This window comes from Notolepis coatsorum (genome assembly GCF_963971535.1).
Source record: "Notolepis coatsorum genome assembly, chromosome: 14".
In the NCBI taxonomy this organism is placed as follows: Eukaryota; Metazoa; Chordata; class Actinopteri; order Aulopiformes; family Paralepididae; genus Notolepis; species Notolepis coatsorum.
This window is the reverse complement of record NC_140178.1, coordinates 52296219-52319713: the sequence shown is the minus strand read 5'-3', so window position 1 is coordinate 52319713 and position 23495 is coordinate 52296219. Positions and strand designations below refer to the sequence as shown.

Here is a 23495-nt window from a genome sequence, read left to right as displayed (position 1 = left end):
GGACTATTTTTTTTTTTATTACAAACAAATAGCCTACTGTATTTGCAAATCTGGTATGTCATAAATGTATAGATGCAGTACTGTCTATCTGTATGTCGTCGTGTGTCATATATATTATGATGAATTGAAAATGGGGGACCCTGATGTAAACAAGACGAAAGTCTTTCTCTGGTCTGCATCCCCTTGTACTGTACCCATTCTGCAAAAAGTTTTCAATCAATCAATCAAAGTTCTTATCAGAGAAATAATGTGGCCATCGGGTTATTGAATGATGGACTGCATGTATATAGCCTTAGTTAGCATGTACATGTATCGCACATTTTCATAATTTAATTTACACCCTGGGAAACCTTCACAGCTGCTGCAACAAGCAATATGAAACACTGCTTCTCTTGGAGAGAAACCCGGTGTCCACGCGACCCGCCCAAACATTTCTTCACATTGTTGAAGCTCGTGCGCGCTCACAGACATTATGGTAATGAGGCGCCCCGCCCGCCAGCACTGCGACTGGAGCGAGCTCCAACCCTCCCCACTGTCTGGATCGATGAAGTTGTTTCAAAGATGGCGGATTTCCTGCCGTCCCGGTCCGTTTTATCGGTATGTTTTCCCAACTGTCTCCTCACGAGCAGCGAGGCGGAACAGTTAAGGAAATCTAAAGAGATAGACAAATGTCTCCATCGAGACAAGACGTACGTAAAACGGCTAGTGAAGATCTTACTACTCGGAGCAGGCGAGAGCGGCAAGTCCACTTTCCTCAAGCAGATGCGCATCATACACGGGCAGGACTTCGATCAGCAGGCCAAAGAAGAGTTCAGAGCGACGATTTTTAGTAATGTAATCAAAGGTAAGGGCAGGGGGACCGTCGCTGTGTTTTACTTTGGTGATATTGGCGCGTTTTGTGCTCATTTGGTTACTTAGTTTGGTAGTTAAAGTATTCAGGAGTGGGAAGTAGCTAGCATGTTAGCTGTAACTTATGCTAACACCGACTGGAGGCACTTTCTCTGTTCCGACCAGCAGCAGCCAGGCAGCAGCACAACACAAAGCTAGGTAGGTAGGTATTTATTTAGACAACACAACATATACAGATCATTACATCACATATTTGCTTTTGTCAAGGATAGGAACGAAAAAGCCAATGACTTATTTACATCGTTGTCCCTGGAAGTCAAGGATGCTTGATACATACACATACAACTCATTACAGAAAATCATTCACAATTATTACATTTGATAGCAATAATGGCACAATCATTAATTAATACAAACATGCGCATTTGTTGAGACATGTTAAACTAGCAGCACAACACAAAGCTAACAGCAGCCAGGCAGCAGCACAACACAAAGCTAACAGCAGCCAGGCAGCAGCACAACACAAAGCTAACAGCAGCCAGGCAGCAGTGCAACACAAAGCTAACAGCAGCCAGGCAGCAGCACAACACAAGGCTAACAGCAGCCAGGCAGCAGTGCAACACAAAGCTAACAGCAGCCAGGCAGCAGTGCAACACAAAGCTAACAGCAGCCAGGCAGCAGCGCAATACTAAGCTAGCCCGGCTAGCCACTGAAGCTAACCCAGAAACGCCCATATTATTTGTGTTTGTCTGAGGAGGAGAGTTGTGCAGAAACACGGGGCGACCTTTTGTGCTTCTTTGGAAAACATTATTCACAAGCTAACTGGGATAACTGTGTCTTTTTCGCGAACGGAACAGTGAAATTGTTTGATATTTGTGTGATGATGATGGCCCGTGCCAGTTCATGTGAGGAAAGAGTTTGTAGTGTTTTTGGCCCAACTTTTAGGTTTGCAGGCTAGCTGTGGGTGGTTTATGTGGGCTTTACTTTTCTGTCCATCAGTGTTGAGGCCGGCTGTGATAAACTGCACCGAAACGTAAAGTTTGGTAGAAGTGATTTAGAACACACATTAACATAAAATAGCCTTAACGAGTGCTCTGGTGGTCTGAATGAATGAAAAACTTTATTAACAGATTGCAGAATGGGTACAATACAGCTCAATACACACAATTGTTAAGGGGTTGCAGACCAGAGAAAGACTTTCGTCTTGTTTACATCAGGGTCCCCCATTTTCAATTCATCAGGACATAAATATGACATACATGACATACAGATACAGTACTGCTACATCTATACATTTATGACATACCAGATTTGCTAATACAGTACTGTTTGTGATACAAAGAGTCCAGAAAAGAGAGTATTTGGTGTAAAAACTACATTGGAGGAGGTTGGGTAGGAGGGGTGGGTGGGGAACACTGTACAACTGTACAAGCAAAGATTACAACGATTGTTTTTCGCTTCACGAATGCCAGTTCGATGCTGTGTAATATTGGAATTACACCCGAATGGAAAACCACAACCCAGATTAGGTTGGCTAAGAACATACATTTTGGAATTCTTTGTTGAAGTCTTGTGTTTTTATTCACAACACACACACTCCCCTTTTGAAATGTAGATGTGGGAGGTTGTCTCGTCTCCCCAGCGGCTTGATAAAGAGGTCATCTGAGGCTCTAGTATGGGATTTGACTAGTCTTGGACCACTTGAGTGAGGTTGACTAGCACTGCAGTTGGGCCTTCTAGTATCCAAGCCTGCCTGTATCCCCAATGCCCAAGAAGATGCCATGCAGTCGGCCATACCATCTTAAAAACAAATATTTTTTTATGGAAAGAGGAAGGACTGCAGTTCAGAGAACACAGGTATGCCAGAATTAGCGGAGACTTTGGGGTAATATATATTTTTATGTGAGGTTAGGTATAAATTAGGGATGCACCCATCTGACTTTTTCACTCCTGATACAGATCCAGATACATGGGCTTTCGGCTGATACCATTACTTTTAATGAACTGTATAAGCTTGGACCGTCCTTTTGGAGTTATTGGACAAAGATTGAGATATAATAAAATGTTCTCAATTGTTTACAAAATGCAGCAAATCAAGTCAGTTTTTTTTTTATTTCTGGCATGTTAGATGTGTTTCTTGGTATTGGATTTTAGTATCGGGGAAATTCTCAAATACCAATTTTCTATTTTAGACTGGTATCTGGACCAATATCCCTAGTAGAAATTGTCTTCTTTAAACATTTAACATTTTTATATTATATTTAAAAAAAAAAATTAATTATGCATACACATACAAAAGCATACATTTTTTTTGTATGAAGAGTTTTAATCATGGAGGAGAATGATTCATTTTTCAGTTTCCAGTGTTTTGCTCCAGTTTTCTCAGAACTTACCTGAAGCGTTTTCTGACTGATGGCAAAACCAAGAGCTACTTTCTCAAAAAAGAATCGTTTAGGCTGATGAGGTCCTCCCCTCTCGGCTGTCTTGTTTTGACTGTGGGAGTGTGGGTGGTTACTACAAGGGGTTTCCCATGAAGGATGACGATAATAATGATATAGATGGATGATCATTATTGCCCACAAGCAAGCTAAATACATTTTGATCAGGACACTAGGACAGTACACTCAGGGGAGGAAACTAACTTTTTGGCTTACCAGCCAACTGGCGAGTATCTGATTTTTTTTACCAGACAAACAGATTTTTTACCAGACAAAAAAAATCGCTAATTGTGATAATTACTTCTTTGTACGTCTTCGTCTAAATTGATTTTCAATCATAGCAAATTAATCACACTGTCTCTACTCTTCAAAATATTACATCATTAAATCACATATTAACATGAAAGAGGGAACTATACTGGACTGGGTTGGGCTGAACTGGGCAGTGAAAGATGCTGGGTTGGGCTGGTCTAGGTTATACTGAATGATGAATTGAAAATGAATTGAAAATGGGGGACCCTGATGTAAACAAGACGAAAGTCTTTCTCTGGTCTGCATCCCCTTAACAATTGCATGTATTGAGCCGTACTGTACTGTACCCATTCTGCAATCTGTTAAATAAAGTTTTCATTCATTCATTCATCACAGCTCAACTACTAGGAATGTGTGTCTGACTCTTAAGTGCAGGAAATATTCATCAGAAAGGGGGGACATGATGGAGGGAATGGAAAGAGCAGGTTTGACAGGAGCAGGGTTGAAGGGCATATTGGAGTGTGGAGGAAGTGGACAAGGCATTATTAAGCAAACAGGACTGAAATGGGGGACCCTGATGTAAACAAGACGAAAGTCCTTCTCTGGTCTGCATCCCCTTAACAATTGTGTGTATTGAGCTGTACTGTATTGTACCCAATCTGCAATCTGTTAATAAAGTTTTCAATCAATCAATCAATACTGGGTTGGGCTGGTTTAGGTTGAACTGAGTTGGGCAGTGAAAGAACCAAGCATTTCACTGTAATGTAATAGCTAAATAAAACAACTTGAACTTGACTTGTTACATTTGCACTCTGGTTGTATGCCAAATGTATTCTGGTTGTACTGTACTTGTGCTGTAAGATGACAATACATTGGAACCGAATCGACAACGCTAGGGGTTCAGCAGGTGTGTTCTGAATGCCAAGTATGACAACATCACCGTTGTGAAGGGCATATGGGCGAGTGGTGATATGGGGGGAAACCCGGTAATAATAAAATGTCACTCGGCTGCATTTAAGCAAAGCCGCTCAGTATAGTCCACTATGTTGAACGCGCGTTATGGTAGCTTGTTACATGCTAGGTAGCTAGCCGGCTAATGCTGGTTGACTTGTCATTCTCATCCGACTCGAAGGAGACGCGTCGCGTGCTGTTGTTCGCCCCCATGTCAGACCGCACTGATATCCGAAAGCGACGACTCTACATGCAATTATTTTCATCCACTGATGTGTTTTTGTAAGTTTGTCTACGTTGTCAAGCCGGCTGCCGGTGGCAGGAGTTTGTAGGTCTGCGCGCAGTGGTCTGTCCACTTCCCCTAGATGGGCGGCATCTTCTAGAAAATGAGTGTTCATTGGAGGAGCTTAGAGCGCATCTGTACAACGATGATGTTCATTGGTTATGGTCTGATTATTATGTGGCGCAAATGGGAGGAATCAAGGGGGGAGTCAGAGTTCGGTTTGTGCCAGTGAGCGAATCAGCAGATTGCAGAATGATTTTTTTGTTTTGTTTTGTAATTACTAGTACTCGCCAGACTGGCGAGTGCTCTTCATGAATTACTCGCCAAACGTAAAAAATACTCGCAATTGGCGAGTAAAGTGGCCTAATTTCCTCCCCTGAGTACACTACATACAGACAAGACAATAAATTCATTAAATAATGCTGCAGTAACAACACAAGGAATGATTCTAAAAGAAACTTTAAAAAAAAGAAAAGCAATACCTTCTACTCATTCTGGAAATGTGTGTGTGCACACGTGCATGGGGGTGTTGGTCCAGTTCTTCCTGGTGGAGGGGGCAAGGGGGTTCTGTTTGTTAGGCCTAATAGCAGTGAGGTTGGCCCTGTCCCTGTTTGTTTTGAATACAGGGGCAGCATATCTCTTACCAGAGGGCAGGATCTGAAAGCAGGTGCTGAGGTTAGGAGTTGGGTCCCTTGTGATCTTCTTCACCGCCCTCTGGTTATAGAGACGCTGGAGGGTGGATCGCTGCTCCCCGCAGAGTAGGGGTGCACCGATATATCGGTCGGGTATCGGTATCGGCCGATAAGTGCCTTGTTGACTGCTATCGGCCTATCGGCCGATAAGCTCAAATGTGCCGATAGCAGTCGCCGATAACTAACCATCCATTTGTGTAGCGTCAAAAGGCAAAAAAAAAAAAAGTTCACTCGCGACCTACCTGCACAACGCCCGCCGTCCGCCCCACACACACACAAGCTACTGCATCAAAGTTACTATTTATGATTAACAAGGCATTCGTTTTGTGGCATTAACGTTATATAGTTAGTGTTACACGGACAATAACATCAGCATATTATTATTACCCATAGCAGCAAGGCATTACTCCGAGTCCGTTCATAGCCGGGAGGCAGACGACTAACGTTACTGGTGAAAATGTGATTTACGTTGGAATACTCCTTTGCCAACTTGCTGTACTTTGCTTGCAGGTCTGCAGCCATTATTACTGGATTAAGAATAGCCCCAACTTTAGCCAACGTAACGTTATGGCTAAACCTTTAACATTAGTTAACCCTAGCTTTCGGTTAGCTGTTCAATGCTAATGTAATAACACAACCAAGCGAATCCATCAGAGCTCCCCATCAACACCGCTCTGTCGGGAGGATGGCATTTAAGAAAGTATCTGCTGTTAAAATGACACAAACATTCGTTTTGTGGCATTAACGTTATTATAGTTAGTTACACGTTCAATTACATCAGCATAGTATTTACCCGAAGATAGCAAGCAAGCCGTGCATAGCTCGGTTACATTCCGTTGCTCATTCCGTACCCAACTACACATTCTGCAATCTGTTAATAAAGTTTTCAACCAGACAAATGTATAGAAAGGCTTTGTTTTATTATAACATTTGTTGCAGTAAAATCATTGTGTCTCGTTTGGCCATCCTGTGGAGCGCGCTGGTCGGCGGGCACTGCCGGGCAGCTAACTTATTAGCTTGTTGTGGTTCTGAGTTTGACTCGCATTCTCACAAGCAGATCAATGGCGGCATGCCCCGAAGTAGAAAAATGAATAAACGCTTGGTGGTAAGCAGGAGGTGGGTGCTAGCGGTGTGGCGTAATTGGCCGAATCGACTGTCAATCAAAATGGTTCCATTGCATTGGTTGAAAGCTCTGGTTGAGAGAATAGTATCCCGCTGCAGGCCGCCACAATGGTTCCATTGCATTGGTTGAAAGCTCTGGTTGAGAAAATAGTATCCCTCTGCAGGCCGCCAGACGATACTGGGAGAGGGATCAGTGATACCATAAACATATTTCTTGATGTTTCCTTTTTTAAGTAAGTAAAGAGGCCTACAAATACAAACACACATACAAATATACAGTAGTTTCATTAAAAAAATTAAAAAAAAAAATTAAAAAAAATTAAAAATACTTATTTTTTGCCACAATTATCGGTATCGGTATCGGTATCGGCCGATTGTGTTAGTTGAACAATCGGTATCGGTATCGGTGGCCAATTTTCATATCGGTGCACCCCTACCGCAGAGCTTGGACCCCAAGGTGATCACCCTCCACAGCTTTTCTCTAAATGCCCCCCATACTAAGCCAGGAAAGAACAATTAGGGAGGATGTTAGGGGCTGCATCCAGATGCCTCAGCCTCCGTAGTAGTAAGGTCCGCTGCTGGCACCTTTTTGAAGATGGGTTTGTGTGTTGCTGTTGAAGGTCAGCCCGCTGTCTGTGGTGGTCCTGAGGTACATGTAGCCACTAACCCTCTCCCTTGAGTGTCCCCTGTGGGACAGGGGTCAACCTTCCTCCGGATGTCTATGAGGAGCTCCTTTGTCTTCCTCACGTTCATCCGGAGAAAGTGCTCCTTGCACCACTTGTGCCGCTTCTCTGCTACCTCCACAAAACGGGCAGAGCTGTTGGATAGAGTGATAGCATCTATTGTATATGTTATGTATACCGAGAGAGGTGAAGATCATGGGAGCATCCATCGGGGTCAGACTGTGTGTGAGTGCAGGATCGGTCCTCGGAGAGGAGAGTATTTTTCTCAATGAGATGCTGAGAAGCTCATGTAATATCATTACCATCAATAGATTGAATTGATTGATCCACCTTTAGTCTATTGTTTTACAAATGCGGCCCATTTAAAAAAATGTAAACCTTATCCGAGCGACGTGAGCGTCTTATACCGCTGTAGCCCAATCAAGAAAATCAAGCAGGTGCAAGTCCATGTCACAGTAACAAAATGACAACTAGTTGGAAGATCATGAACCGTCAGACCAGAACTCAAAGTTGGTGTTCATAGCTGGTCCCAAATCAGGACTCCCACCTTTTTAATAGCCAAGCCCAATTTTTTTAAAGTGTTTGTAGGTAATTTATAGTGATGCACCGATGTAAACATTTTGGCCGATACCGATAACCGATATTAATATTGCTGTTCTGGCCGATACCGATATTTACCGATGTCGATATCTCTGTATAGAAAACACTTTTTTATGATAATCAAATAAAGAGCTATTTTCCAAAACGCATAATATATATATATAATTTTAATATCTGCCCTATCTTGATATCGGACCGATACCGATGTGAAAAAAAACTGCCATATTGGCCGATATTATATCGGCGGCCGATATATTTGCTCCCATCCCAATTTCGTATCATCCAATTCAACCCTCCCCTGTCACGAACGCTGTTTCTTGCCTCCCACAAGCCGGCTGCAATGTGGACTAAGTCATACGTAACATAGCACAAGTCCCCTCCGGTACTTGAGGTAACAGCAGTCGCATCTTTTCACCTGCGCAGCTCGATCTCTCAGTGGCGAGGAGTAACGCGTGGGAGGCTCACGCTGCCCCCGACACTTCCTGATTCTACTGCGCAGGCGCACCAACCGACCTGTAGGAGTCGCTGTCCACAACGCCCGATCCCCACCCATCAGTTTCCCACCCCCTAATACGGCCAATGTGTAATTAGTATGAACGACCAGCTAAACTGAAAGCAATGTGGAGCGCTGGGCTCGAACAGGCGAGCCCAGCGTCTCCGCATTCGTGGCGAGCGCCTTGCCCACTACGCCACGTAGCCGCCTAATAACATGTATTTAAAACAAACGGCGATAAGAACATGGAACACTGGGGCGACCCGGTGGCACACAGCGTATATATCCGGCCCAGGACATGTGCTGCATGTCCTCCCCATCTCTCTACAAATTTCCAAACGGTCCTATCCACAATAAAGCAGAAAATGCCATAAAAAAAAATTCTTTAAAAAAAAAGGGGCTGATAATTATCGGTCTATCCCTAATGCCTGGGCAATGCACCCATCCCTAGCCTGGTGACTCGCCCTCCGTAGAGAACACGTTGCATTCTAGGCCTTCCCATCTAACTGTCTGGCGGCCGCGGTGGTATTCAAATGTCGGGTCCTCCTGAAATCCTCTTTTTGTGTTCTACAGGAACAGCCTGTTTTTCTGGCTCTGCCTGTATGCCACTGTGCCGTAGCCCTCGGTAAATCCTCTGGGAGGACCCCTATATAGCTCAGGCCTGTGTCCTGCTGAACCTAGGTTGTTTGTGTGTGTATAAGTGCACACTGTGTGAAGCCAATGACAATGACCCAGTGACTCATCACATCAGACACCATTAGCCACTATTTACGCTTCCGTGACGTCAAACAAGAGGCGGAACCAATGCATAAACACCCCTCCCGACTTGGGCACAAATAGAGAAGTGTGAACTGGAGAAGATGGAAAGGGTTGCTCGGCATCTGTTAAACAGGGAAATGGTTGATGTCGTTGATATGGTTTTAAAATGAAAAGGAAACGGTTGGAACAGGTGACGGTTTGCCATAAGTCTGAGGTTAGTCGGTTAGGGTTGGGGTTGGGGTTGAGTGATGGTGTTACATCCACCCCCGGTGTGTCAGGGTCCAGCGTATAACTTCCAGTGTGCGCGCCACCGTGACGAGGTTCGTCCTCGACACCGGAAAGATGAAATGTCTGTGGCTTGGTGTGTGGCTCATAGCTAATGGCAACTTTTGTGTGAAATGCTCACGTTTTCAAATCCCCTTTCAGATTTTAGCCTGGCATTGAAGCAGGTCCCGCAATGGAATATCTGGGCATTCTGTTATCATACTGCCACAGATCTGACACGCCACCTTAGGCCAAACAAGTCTTCAGGGGGAAGCCATGTGTTTTGGTGCTCTAGTGAACTATCTAGTGAACACACACAGCATGATTACTCTGCATCCTTATTTTATAATTTCTTTACCTTAAAGATCTATAATATAAACCAAATGAATGTTTTTTTTTCTAAAACATTGTTCAATTAACTACTGGAAATGGCTTTGCAGCATCTCACCTCCTTTACCCTCATTGATGATGCAAGGATCTGAATATGCAAACTGGCAACAAGCACCCATTGATATTTACCAGGAATTGTGTGCTGAAGCTAAAGGTGACCACATATTGTCCCATGATAGATTTGACCACTAGTGTATCACACATGCAACTCAAGAGTTCAGGAAAGTACAGAGAAGCTCTCTCCAGGGGAAGAATGTGAAAACGGTGCTCTGGTGACACGTTCTGCACAAATAACAATCTACAGTAGGGCGGGGCGATATGGCCAAAAATTATATCACGATAACTATATCGAATATCACTCAATATTCGATATTATCGATATTGTTATTTTTTTTTGAACAAATGTTTTTTATTTTCCCCTTTTTTTACATAAAACCAGACATAAACAATGGAAATCCACAATAAATCACAGGACTATGATTGACACAATAATAACAATGACAGTCCAGTACTTAAATCAAAATAAATGTAGATTAAAAGATTTACCCATAATAAATGCAATGCAATACCTATGCTCTTGCTCGCTCTCCCCCCCCCCCCCCCAGGACCCCCTCTTGGACAATCCATCCATTATTCCGTTTAACACCAGGAATTACAAAAACCTTTATCTAGAGCCATATGAAATCCGTTTTATTTTTTTCCAAATTCCATTTATTTTTTTCCAAATTACGTTTTTTCCGTTTTAATATTTCAGAATTCTGTATTTTGCTTTGTATGCTAATTTTACCATCAGAAATAGTGTCTAATAAGTGGGAATGAATAAATGTCCACAATTTAATAAGATAACAGTCCATTTAATAGAGCTGTCTTAAATACTTCGAAGCTTCGTTCGATGGGCATGGGATTCGAATATGAAAATAAAATTAGATTATAAAAAAAAAAAAAAAAAAAAAAAAAAAAAATTATATATATTTTTGCTAAATCAACTCTGCCTCTCTTTGTTAACTACAACAAGCAATGCTGCTTGTTATTTAAGATGAGGTCGGACTCGGCACTGACAGATTTGTGTTCATTGTGCTGCTTTTATAAAGCCTCAAATGACGGCTTACAATATTTCATGAAAGCAAAGTGTTTTGTTTGTCTAAGATTTAAAAAGGTTTAAACTTTACAGCACTGACGAAGTTGAACAAAGTGCTGTACAAGTCCCACAACATTAAAAAAAAAATCGTGATTCCATTTTTATTGCTCAATTCCGCGATTCCTTCCGTGATCGCGGATTCCATATGGCTCTACCTTTATCCTCTCCACCACCTCTAACCAGATTGCTATGCTGGCTTCATTAACACCTAAAATTCTTGCGGTAGATATCTCTAGATAAATCACATCGAGATAGGTAAGAACCCATACCTTCCGGCACATTTTATCTGGTTGAATCCAGCGTGATGCTATCAGCTTTTTAGCAGCCGTAAGACCGGACAAAATGAACGTGTTTTAAAGTGTGATGCTGTGTCATTTTAACAGCAGATACACTTTCTTAAATTCCATTGTCCCCGACAGTGCGGTGTGACGGGGAGCTCGGACGGGATGTGTTTTGCTGGTGTTATGATAGCATTAGCTGAAAAGCTAGCTAGTTGGAACAACATCCGCCCGTTACATCAAATCAGATGATCGCCTGTCCTTTCTCCAGGACCTGACACTGTCCGTGACCGTCTATCAACAATAATGCACCCATGGTGAATCGTATTTAAGGGGCCTTTCTCACTCATTATATTTGTTTCCATTCCATTCCGCTCTAGCCCGTTCCGAGATCTAATGCGAACTTCCCCCCTCCCTCTCCCCCCTCTAGTTTGTGTACACAGTCACACTGCAGTCTTGGTTCGCTCCGGGTTCTGTTTACGGTTTGCCTTTTGAGCGTTTACGCTTGCCGTAGGCGATGATGTCACGTTCGAAAATGTAAACAGGAAGTGTCTTAACACGACGGCGGAGACTGGATGCTGATATAAAATGAACAAATAACCAATAAATATGAAGTTATATTTGAACCTCTGTTGTCAAGCCTTGTCAATATAACCCACCCCATTTTATCACGAATGGATGGTGTTGTAGAGTCCGCTTTTGAGCGTTTTGCAGGGTTAACGATAACGCTAAGCTACCGGCTAACGCTAGTTAGCTTAGCCTTTTACTAGTAACATTGCTGCATCGATTATATTGAATGTCGTTGATCTACTGGTCGACCACGGCCGACTGGTTGGGCACCACTGGTGTTACGACCCCTGTGAGTCTAAGGGTAAAGGGCTGTAACATAACAGTTGGTTGACAGAAAAGATGGACCACGTTTGTAAACAACAATGATATTTATTGATAGATGCAAAGGAAGCACATGTAGCTCAAGGGTGAGCCCAGGCCAAAACAACAAACAAACACCACTATACTCCAAATAAACCCAATCTAATCTATGGTAAAAGAAATTACATTACCTAAACTACTCTTACCTAACCAAAACAGGAGAAAACAATATCCAAAGGAAATGGCATCTCACCCCATCTGTGCTTCCTGAGAAAGAGAGAAAAACACATTAATGATACATAAAACAAAGGCAGAATATATACAAAAACAAACTATAACTAGCAATGCTCTCTCTGGCCATACACACACAAGGCAATTTCCACTAAGCACAAAGGCCAATAAACTAAATGCAATATTGTCAAAGTCAAGGTTACAAAATCACACTAGGCCTAGCCTCATGCCAGAGAGAGAGAGTGACTGAAGTGAGAAGCCATGTTTTAACAGGTGTGTGGTGATCCATGATTGGGTGGTGTTGATTGAGTGTTGGAGTCTGGAAAACCATCCACCAATCGGTGCTGTGCTGGGTAATGGAAGGGCAGGCCTGGCAGGGACCAATGGTGGAGGGAACAATGGCTGGAGGGAGGAAAGAAAAATGGAGAACACACTCACATGGAGACACACACTGGGGAATATATACATTGGGATGTAACAACTGGTCTAATAGAAATAAATGCATTCGAACAAGAAAGTATAGTATACAGCAATGGCTAACGCTAAGCTAACGGCTAACGCTAGTTAGCTTAGCCTGTCCAGCAGCTAACATCCCATCGCTCGTGGCAATTATATTACATGTCATTGATCTACTGGTCGACCACGGCCGACTGGTTGGGCACCACTGGTCTAATAGAAATAAATGCATTCAAACAAGAAACCAATGTATAGAAATAGCAAACAAATGGCCAGGCCTAATGCGAGCCAGAAGTGCTGTGCTTTGTAACGTGGCTTCATGTTTTCATCCACTGAGCTGTGAGCACTGAGCATGACAGTAACGACGTTGTGTGTGTCACGCCCCCCGCTCCCACTGGCCCGAATCCGAAACCACCTAATCCAACTGTCCCAGGTTCAGCGGGGGGTAAAACGAATCAGCGCCGGTTCGATCCCAAAAGGGGTGTGTCCGTCTGAGTGAGAACACTCCCCCCCGTTCCCGGGAGCAGTGATTCGATCCCAATAGGTGAGTGAGAAAGGCCCCTAAGTTAAGTAGCTACTGACTAGCGTCAGCTGACTAACGTTATCAAATGTCAATGTGGGAAGACGAGCTAGGTCAGCTAGCTTAGCTTGATAACATTACCGTGTCTAAAGTTGGTGCTATTCATAATCCAGCAATAATGGCCGCAGACCTGCAAGCAAAGTACAGCACGTTCCAAGTGCCAAAGGATAAGAGTCTGAGGCGGAGTTTCAAAAGAGAATGTTGAATATTTATTTTGCATCGAAAATCACAACATTCGAACGTTCTATCTGCCACTGGGTAGCGAGTGCAACACCGTTTAATGTCTGTGTGGATCATTGGAGTAGGGTATATTATCTGCAGTGCTGCAGTCCCATACTCATTGATTAATGATACTAATACAAATCTATACAATCACCTGTTGTTGAATAAATACCATTACTTTCTAGTTATTACTAAAAAACAGTATAACGGTATCTGTAAAAAAAAAAAGAAAAAAAAATGTATATAAACTTTTTTTTTTTTTTTTTTTTTTTTGTATGCACTGGTATCGGATAAATATCGGTATCGGCCGATACCCAAAGCTTAGGTATCGGAATCGGATCGGAAAGGAAAAAATGGTATCGGAACATCTCTAGCTAGTAGGTGACTCGGTTTAGAGCCATGAAAGTAATAATGTTGTCTTGTACTGCGTATTTGAAATTCAGATTGTTGTCTTAAAATGGAGTTAATCTAGTTTTTTAACACTTTAATTTGAGACTCCAATTGACATGAGTAGTTGCGTTGTAAAGAGGAGAACAACGATAAGTGTAGCATTTCCAGTTCTACCAATTTGGATTGACGTTTCTTGCGGAGGTTGGAGGCAAAGACAGTAGTGTTTTCCTTAATAAAACCCTTTACCGATCTCAATAACATTCTGGGGTCAAGTTCAAGTTCTTTAATAGTTGTCATACAGAAGTACAGAATACTTTCATACAAAATGCTTCTTACTGTTACGCTCCAGAGACTGTGCTAGACAAGATAGTATCAAATAACATAATAACATAATATAGCATGAATTTAGAAGAAGAAAATGAGGTCACAGTGTTCGGTATAGACATATGTACAATGTTCTGAGTTACCATATAATATACAATACACAATACTATGCAGTGTACTAATGTACAGTACTATCTAGTGCAGGGTTGTACCGAACCCTTATTACTCTGTAGGAAATCATTTAGTTTAATGTTTAATTGTAAATTGAATTCAGTGTTTTTCAACAGTGTCGGGTTAAAACGCCATCTTGGTGCTCGGGAAGTCATTCTACTAAAAGAGCCCTTTAGGAGTAAATAGCTGTGATCTGATAGTGCACTGGGTACCAATTCCGCGTCAAAGCTATCAAATAGTCTAGGGGAAGCAAAAACATAATCTATTCTAGAAAATGTCTTGTGTCTTGCTGAGAAAAAAGAGTAATCTCGGGCCGTTGGGTTGAGTATTCGCCACAGATCATTTACACCTGTATCCTTGGCCCAAGCCTGTAATGCATTAGAGGCCTGTTTCTGATCATTGGAAGTGGTGGTATTAGATTTATCAATCAAGGGATCCCAGATGGCATTAAAATCCGCACCAGTTATAAATGAATACTCAGGTAGATCCAACATTGTTCTAGTGAGAGTAGGGATGGGAATCGAAAACCGGTTCCCGTTGGGAACCGGTTCCTAATTGGCCGATACCTGGAACCGTGTGGCTCCTGTGACTTTCGATTCCCTTAACGCTGCCAGGTTTTTCCTACAGTTGCGCGCGTTAGCATGTAGCCATGGCAGACTCTATTTGATTCCTTAAGGGCTCGAAATTGCCTGGCTTTTGGTCATATGCTCCCGAAATGCTCCCGCTGTTTGGCTACTTCTATGTGCAGTGAAAACTACTTGAATGCTTTCATTGATTTAGTTTAGGGTGAGCTAAAATTAGCCGCGGAGCTATCGCTAGCTAACGTGAGCTAACGCTATTTAATCAAGCTCACAAAGAGAGATAAACAGCTGACAGCGGATAGTACAGGTACAAATACAATAAAACAGCGGGTGGGGACTGTTCTGTAAACATTGTACTCTTTAGTTCACATATAATAAGAGCCGGATTGTTTATTTACTAAGTCCGTCAGACAGGAAGTACCATGGTGCAACATACAAATGTGTCCGTGTAGCAACACAAGCCAATACCTACAGGACAGGGGCCCGGGGAGGGAGCTCTGTGTGTCTGTGTGTGTGTGTGTGTGTGTGTGAGACAGAAGTCAGAGGAATAACGACTGTTATTCAATAGATTAAATTAGTTTAAGAATAAAAAAATAAATACATTTTAAGAGAATCTCAAATACATTATTTTATTTAAGTGTAGGCTATAGTTAATGTTTTATTTTTTACAGTTTTTGTATTTTTCTGACATGGTAAATGGCTGCTTTTTTATATAGCGCTTTTATCCAAAGCGCTTTACAATTTGTTCCTTACATTTTACCCAATCACTCACACATTCACACAACGACGGCGCAGGCAACCATGCAAGATGCCAACCTGCTCATCGGGAGCAGTTAGGGGTTAAGTGTCTTGCTCAAGGACACATCGACACGCTGCCCGGGAGGAGCGGGAATCGAACCGGGAACCTCCGGATTGCCAGACGACTGCTCTACCTCCCGAGCCACTGTCGCCCCTGACATGGGGGCTCAACAATAAATGACAATCAGAAATGTCAAGTTGCATGTTGTTATTCTAACCAGCTTAGTTCTGTTGCATTTCCAATTTATTTATTTAAATTATAAATTGATCAGGTATCGATAAGAGAATCGATAAAGAATCGAATCGATAAGCAGAATCGATAATGGAATCGTATCGATAAAATCCTATCAATTCCCATCCCTAAGTGAGAGTAGCGTAGAAGTTAGCATCGTAAAGATTAGGGGCGTAAGCCGTTACCAAAGCGATTTTCCTGTTACTGTATTCTATCTTAGCAATGGTTACTCGTCCTTCTGCATCAGACCATACGTCCAACAATTTAATATTCAATCCTCGTTTCACAACTATAGCTACATAGGGGTGGGACGATACATCGATCCAGATCGATACATCGATGTAATTATCAACAATCGAATCGGATCGATGCGATGTAATAAGATCGATTCATATCGATACTCTTATTTTGAAAATCCTGTGGCGAGTCTCATATCCGCCCAAGAACAACAGCAGTAGCTCCGTGTGTAGATGTTACAGCATAGCATTCTCCCTTTCTGTGTGTGTGTGTGTGCGCGCGTCTTTGGAAAGACCAGATGAGGTCAGAGGAGTTTGATGTTTAAATGTTATTTAAACATAAACAATATAATACATAATAAATGTAGGCCTATACATGATCATGCAACATCAACAAATTGTTGTAGGAACGGTTTGGGAGAGGGAGGTTGTGAGTTTTGAGTTCCAAAAAATGTAGCTTAAAGTTTAAAGCTCAATATATAAAAACGTGGCACTTTACAGTGAACAAGAGGTCTATTTGTATTAAAAACAATAGATTGATTTTCCTTTAAATGTCTGGAAGAGCTCAAAAATACAAATGTCAAATGATATTTTCATTACCTTTTTTTTGTTGATCTAAATGTTACTGATTGTGTTAAATGGGCATATGATATCATCTCATATCGATCGCAGGCACCTGAATCTAATCGTATCGTATTGTATCGTGAGAGACTTTGTGATATCGGCAAATATCGTATCGTTGTCCAAAGAATCGATATCGTATCGTATCATGATGAAACTGGTGATTCCCACCCCTATAGCTACACCACGAGATCTAGTTCCAAAAGATGAATAGCTTATGTTTTTATATATTTTATCCGCCAGCTTTACCATTGTCAGCCAATATAAGGTGCGTTTCGCTTAAAAGAGCCACATCAACCTGTTTGTTTTTCATCAATGTAAGCACGCTTTTGCGTTTATGTTGCATGTTTAGACCCCCAGTATTCCAAATCAATATATTCAAACTAGCCATAATCTAAACATGTTGCAGTATTTCTGTGTGTAATTCGTCTGGAGTAACGATTCATAATGGATGTATATCCAACTATTGAGGTCCTGTTGAGAGCCGTGCTTGAGCATGATAACATATAATCCCCTATGCCCATTTCCCTCTGTAAGGGACCAAGCAGCCAGACAAGGAGGACACAGTGGTTTTGTCAAAAAATAAGGGTTTTATTTTACCCATTTCAAAAATAGCCAAAGAATAAGGGTTTTATTTACCCATGCAAAACATAATTTAAATATAACATAAATGGTCCAAATAATACAGCAGGACAAAACCAGACCTGAACAGAACGGAAGACCCTGACAACTAAGAACTCAAAACTATATATAGGCCCTGGCCAGATACATCTAATCTAAGTGGGCTAATTGATAATTAATATTTTACTAAATAATATCTTACACTTCTAATGAATCTAACAAACAATAAACACACAACACACAACACAACTACCAAACTGCACAACTAATAATCTTAATTAATAAGGAAATACATATAAGGAAACTAAATTACAATACAATAAACCCCCCCCGGCATCTCCCGCAACATGGTTTGGTCCACCCCCCCCATCCGGCCATTTAGGACCGATCAGTCACAGCTGTTCTGTTTGCCCAGAGTGGGGATGGCTGGCTGCAGAGTTGGAGAAAACAAACAATGAACAACATGCATGCACTTAACCATGTAAGTCAAATAATAAAGAATGGATATGATATCAGTACGCAAGTCTATGTGTCGTGTGTCATTATGTGAAATAGAAATTGTGTATGTGTATCATGAATGTAAACTTGTACAAACAATACGGTTAACATGTGCGGGTGCGGTGCACAGACGTATCCGTCACACCCTCCCTCCCTCTAAAGTGCACGACCAGTCTGCCCAGATCGAGCTATTCATCCTTACTTTTCCTATGCAAATTGCCATAGGATCTAAAACTCTCAATTCTACCATTAGTAGAATGTCAACAGTGGCTTGGCCACTCTCCCGTTAAATAAAAAGGAAATATGAAAAAAATAAAAAAAAATATGCCTCAAATATCATAGTATATTCACTTAAACCTTATACGAACATGTGTAAGTTAAAACACACAGAGGAATAAAAGAGAGGTATTGGACTAAATTAGTGAAACCTCAAAGAGTAGAGAACATTTACTTAAATCTTAAAAGAACTTTGCTAAGTTTAAAATAAAATGGAGAAGTAGTGGAGCTATTGCAATATAATAAAAAGAAGGTTTTAAATACGTATTTGCAGTTCGTCCCCCAAGCAGGGGTGGGCGATGTTCCACTGTGCAGACTGTTGTTCTTCCAGAGGTGATCTAAGCCGTGTGTATAGTCACAACGTGTTGTTTAAGTTCCAGAGCATTCAGTATGCCACACAGCGTTATTAAAGTTCCAGCATATTCCAATATGAAAAAGATCCAGAATATTCCAATATGTCAACAACAGGGCCCTGCACAATGACTTGTATAAAACTCATAAATCTAGCTGGCCCAGATATAGCGAACCATTAAAGACATACGGTATCCAGCGTCATATATTAACCTATTTATAAATCAAGGTTATCAAAATTTATTTGATGCCGTTTGGTGTTTAAGCCATAACGAAGTAATCAGAAAAAAAAGAATAAGACCGTATTAGCCTATCCTCCGCGTAGTGGGTCCACCATGTAGTCCTCGGCGTCTTCTGGCGAGGAGAGCTGGATCTTCATTCCATTTTTATCGATGATGGAAAGCTTTGCAGGGTACCGCAGTGTGGGCTTGAACCTTTTCTCATAAAGTTGAGACATCGTAACGGACTCGTAGAGTTACAACTTCACGACAATAATCCTCGTAGAAATAAACTGGTTTCCCGTTGTATTTCAGAATACCCTTCTTCATCTGTGCCTCCCGGATAATCATATCTTTTATTCCAACTTGACGTAGGCTAGCAATAACCACCCTAGGCTTGTTATTGGTGTTGTTGTTCCGGGTGCCAATTCTGTAGCACTGATCTATTTCAGGTGACATAGAGAGGATATCTGGACCCAGAATTTGAACTAACGCTGCCGCAAACGAGACATTGGCTTGTATACAGCTCACTGACTCATCCAGGCCCACTATACGAATGTTCATTTTGCGGTTTTGGTACTCTAGTTTGAATATCTTAGCTGTTATCTTCTCGTTGTTTTCATCAATCTTACCTGTTAGCTTCTTGTTGTTTCCATCTATGGCATCGTCAATCACATCGAATCTCTGCGTGTGTTCGACCAAGCAGCCTTCCACTGCTGCAGTACGTTCGATATGTTTACCAGCCGCTGCCTAGAGCTGCCGCGGTATTGATATTTTATTTTCCTTACCGCACACATTTGCGAAATATTTCGTACCGCGGCAATAACCAAAAAAAAAATAATTTTTTTTTCTTCTTTTTTTAGTCTACTCTTTATAGCATATAGCCTGCCTCTAGTAGAGCCATATGAAATCCGCGATCACGGAATCGCGGAATTGAGCAATAAAAATGGAATCGACTGTAAATAAATAAAAAAACATTTTTTTAAAATGTTGTGGGACTTGTAAAGCACTTTGTTCAACTTTGTCAGTGCTGTAAAGTTTAAACCTTTTTAAATCTTAGACAAACAAAACACTTTGCTTTCATGAAATATTGTAAGCCGTCATTTGAGGCTTTATAAAAGCAGCACAATGAACACAAATCTGTCAGTGCGGAGTCCGACCTCATCTTAAATAACAAACAGCATTGCTTGTTGTAATTAACAAAGGGAGGCAGAGTTGATTTAGCAAAAAAATATATATATATCATTTATATTTTTATATTTTTTAATAAACAAAATTTATTTTCATATTCGAATCCCATGCCCATCGAACGAAGCTTCGAAGTATTTAAGACAGCCCTATTAAATGGACTGTTATATGTTATTAAATTGTGGACATTTATTCATTCCCACTTATTAGACACTATTTCTGATGGTAAAATGAGCGTACAAAGCAAAATACAGAATTCTGAAATATTAAAACGGAAAAAACGGAATTTGGAAAAAAATTAAATGGAATTTGGAAAAAAATAAACGGATTTCATATGGCTCTAGCCTAGTCTAATGGCGCTTTTCCATTGCATAGTACCTACTCGACTCGACCCGCTTTAGGTACCTGGTACTTCGTTCCTTTTCCACTGCAGGTACTACTCCGTTTGTCTCCGTGTGGGGATGCAGGCGGGGCCGTTTGTGTACACTGAAAGCTCCGTGAGCATAGCTATGTCCGAGGGCTTGCAGCAAGCCAGAGTTTAACACAGTTTCAATCAATCAATCAATCAATAAATAACAACATTAACCAGACTCTCGTTGTGTCTATTCTGCTAAAGCTAACGTTACCTCTCATTGTGTCTATTCTACCAAGCAACCCGGGTTTAACGTTACCCAGGGTTCGAAATTAACGGGGGCTTGGGGCAAAATGCCCTCGAAAATTGACCAAATGCCCTCGAAAATCAGTTAAGGGGGGCAAAAAAAGCCCCAGACAGTTTACTAATTATATATATAATTATATATATGCTCTACAGTGCGAGCATTTCCCTCGTATTTGCCCCTAATAATATGTGTGTGTGCAAACCGGAAAAATCATTTACTTGCAGTGTGCGAGACAGACAAGTGCAGATTACAAAACAGCTCCGCTGTTAATAGTTCAGATTGAAACTGGACTGAAATTCAGTTTTTGGGTGGAATGTTTGTTCTAAGGAGGGAGGGAGGCGGGGCCCGCTGCGTCTTACAGGCACTTGAGAGGATGCGAACACAGACGGAGCGCTCTGCTTTCATCAAGCATTACACTTCTATCTTAACGTTAGCAAGCTAAGCATCTGCATAGCGCGACCTGTGTAACGTTAAGTAACTTGTGTTCGGCGGGGAAAGAACGTTCCATTTGTAACAACTCCAAAGAATAACATCCAAATCCGATCCCGATGCGCATTTCCTTCATTCCACAGCACTGAGAGCGCAACGTATTTCATTGATCGATCTGGCCAGAGCCTATACTCACAAACGTGTGAGGGTTTTTCATCAATTTGAAACAAGCCTCTTGACTGTTGGAATTAGGGATGTTAAAAATAAAATATCTAATAATATTATTCAATATTAGACATTCATTGATCCAGAGGCAACCGGTTATTCATCTGCTATTTGTAGATATATCAAGACAACAACACAACTTGCCCTCAGGGACAATAATATTTAATCTATTTAGATAAGAGTATGTATGTATTATTTACAGATAATTGAAGGTACCTCAAAACATGAAACCAAGCCATGATGTCACACATCGTGTGCGTGTGTGTGTGTGTTACTTGAACAATTGTCACTGTGCTCCTAAATTTCTGTGTGCTCCTAAATTTGTATTTAGATTTTATTTATTAACATTTTATTTAGGAGCACATGTGCTCCTTGGGAAAAAGGTTAGCGTAGAGCCCTATATATGGGGACATTAACATTACGTTATCAAACATAGGGACGAAGACTGTAAAAAAAAGTGTCAATGTTTTATAATCTTTATGTTAATTTTCATTATAAGAATTTTGTGCCCCCGAAATATAAAAAAAGAAAATCAATTAAGGGGGGCAAAAAAAGCCCTTGATTTTTTTTTAAATTTCTAACCCTGACGTTACCTCTTGTGTATATCTCAAGTTCAAGTTCAAGTTCTTTAATAGTTGTCATACAGAAGTACAGAATACTTTCATACAAAATGCTTCTTACTGTTACGCTCCAGAGACTGTGCTAGACAAGATAGTATCAAATAACATAATAACATAATATAGCATGAATTTAGAAGAAGAAAATGAGGTCACAGTGTTCGGTATAGACATATGTACAATGTTCTGAGTTACCATATAATATACAATACACAATACTATGCAGTGTACTAATGTACAGTACTATCTAGTGCAAAGCAGAAATGGGATGAGGTACAATTTTAGGTACAATTTACAGTAAGGTGTACGAGTTGTAGTGCAATCCTTCATCCATAAATATAAAGTGTGGGGAGTGGGTGCTACAGTGTGTTTGTTTAAAGTGGGTGTGTGCTATAAAGTGTGTGGAGTGGGTGCTACAGTGTGTTTGTTTAAAGTGGGTGTGTGCGTGTGGATGTGTGTGCTATGTGCGTTTGGTGGTTGTTGTTGTGTAGTGTTCATTCATTGTTCGTTTAGCAGCCTGATGGCCTGGGGATAGAAGCTACTTCTGAGTCTTTCTGTGCTCGCCTTGAGACTCCTGTATCGCTTGCCTGACCGCAGCAGTTCGAAGAGGCAGTTGTTCGGGTGACTGGAGTCTTTAATGATTCTCTTAGCCTTGCCCTTGCAACGCTTGTAGTAAATGTTCTGGAGGGTGGGGAGCCCCCCTCCAATTGTGCGTTCGGCTGAACGTGTCACTCTTTGTAGTCTGCTTTGGTCTTTTGCAGTGCTATTCCCAAACCAGGAGGTGATGTTGCCGGTCAAGATGCTCTCTATTGTGCATGAGTAGAAGTTCTTAAGGATCTTCTGGCTGACTTGGAACTTCCTTAGGCGCCTGAGGAAGTAGAGGCGTTGTCGTGCCTTCTTCACCACACTGTTAATGTGTGTGGTCCATGTCAAGTCCTCGGATATGTAGGGGATATGTAGGCTCCGAGGTACTTGAAGCTGTTGACTCTCTCAACCGGTGCCCCGTCGATGCTGAGGGGGCTGTAGTCCTTGACCCCCGACCTCCTGAAGTCCACAATCATCTCCTTTGTTTTGCTGACGTTCAGGGAGAGGCTGTTTTCCTGGCACCATCCCGCCAGGACCTTGACCTCTTCCAGGTAGGCCCTCTCGTCGTTGGCAGAGATCAGGCCCACCACCACTGTGTCGTCAGCAAATTTGACGATTGTATTGCTACTCCGCTGAGCCACACAGTCGTGTGTGTACAGGGAGTAGAGGAGGGGACTCAGAACACAGCCCTGGGGGGCCCCTATGTTGAGGGTGATGGATGAGGAGGTGCAGTTGCCTGCTCTCACCACCTGGGGTCTGCCAGTCAGGAAGTCCAAGACCCACTGGCAGAGGTCATAGCCCAAGCCCAGGTCCCTGAGCTTCTATCTGCTGACGTTAGCGTTAGTATTAGGCTAACAACAAGCTTAACACATCAGCGATCTTGTTGTGACACTAAACTCTCCGCTCAGTGGTAAATTGGGTTGA

The 23495-nt window shown here is 41.7% G+C and overlaps 1 protein-coding gene across 1 annotated transcript in view; it reads left to right on the top strand.

The window, feature by feature from the left end:
- Positions 1-546: 546 nt before the first annotated feature.
- Positions 547-23495, top strand: part of gna13b (guanine nucleotide binding protein (G protein), alpha 13b) — a gene marked incomplete at its 3' end in the record, with an annotated part of 107436 nt that continues 84487 nt past the window's right edge. The window contains exon 1 of the mRNA XM_084329514.1: positions 547-844. Coding sequence (XP_084185640.1) covers positions 562-844 — 283 coding nt within the window. The 5' untranslated portion in view covers positions 547-561. The remainder of the gene's footprint in view (positions 845-23495) is intronic.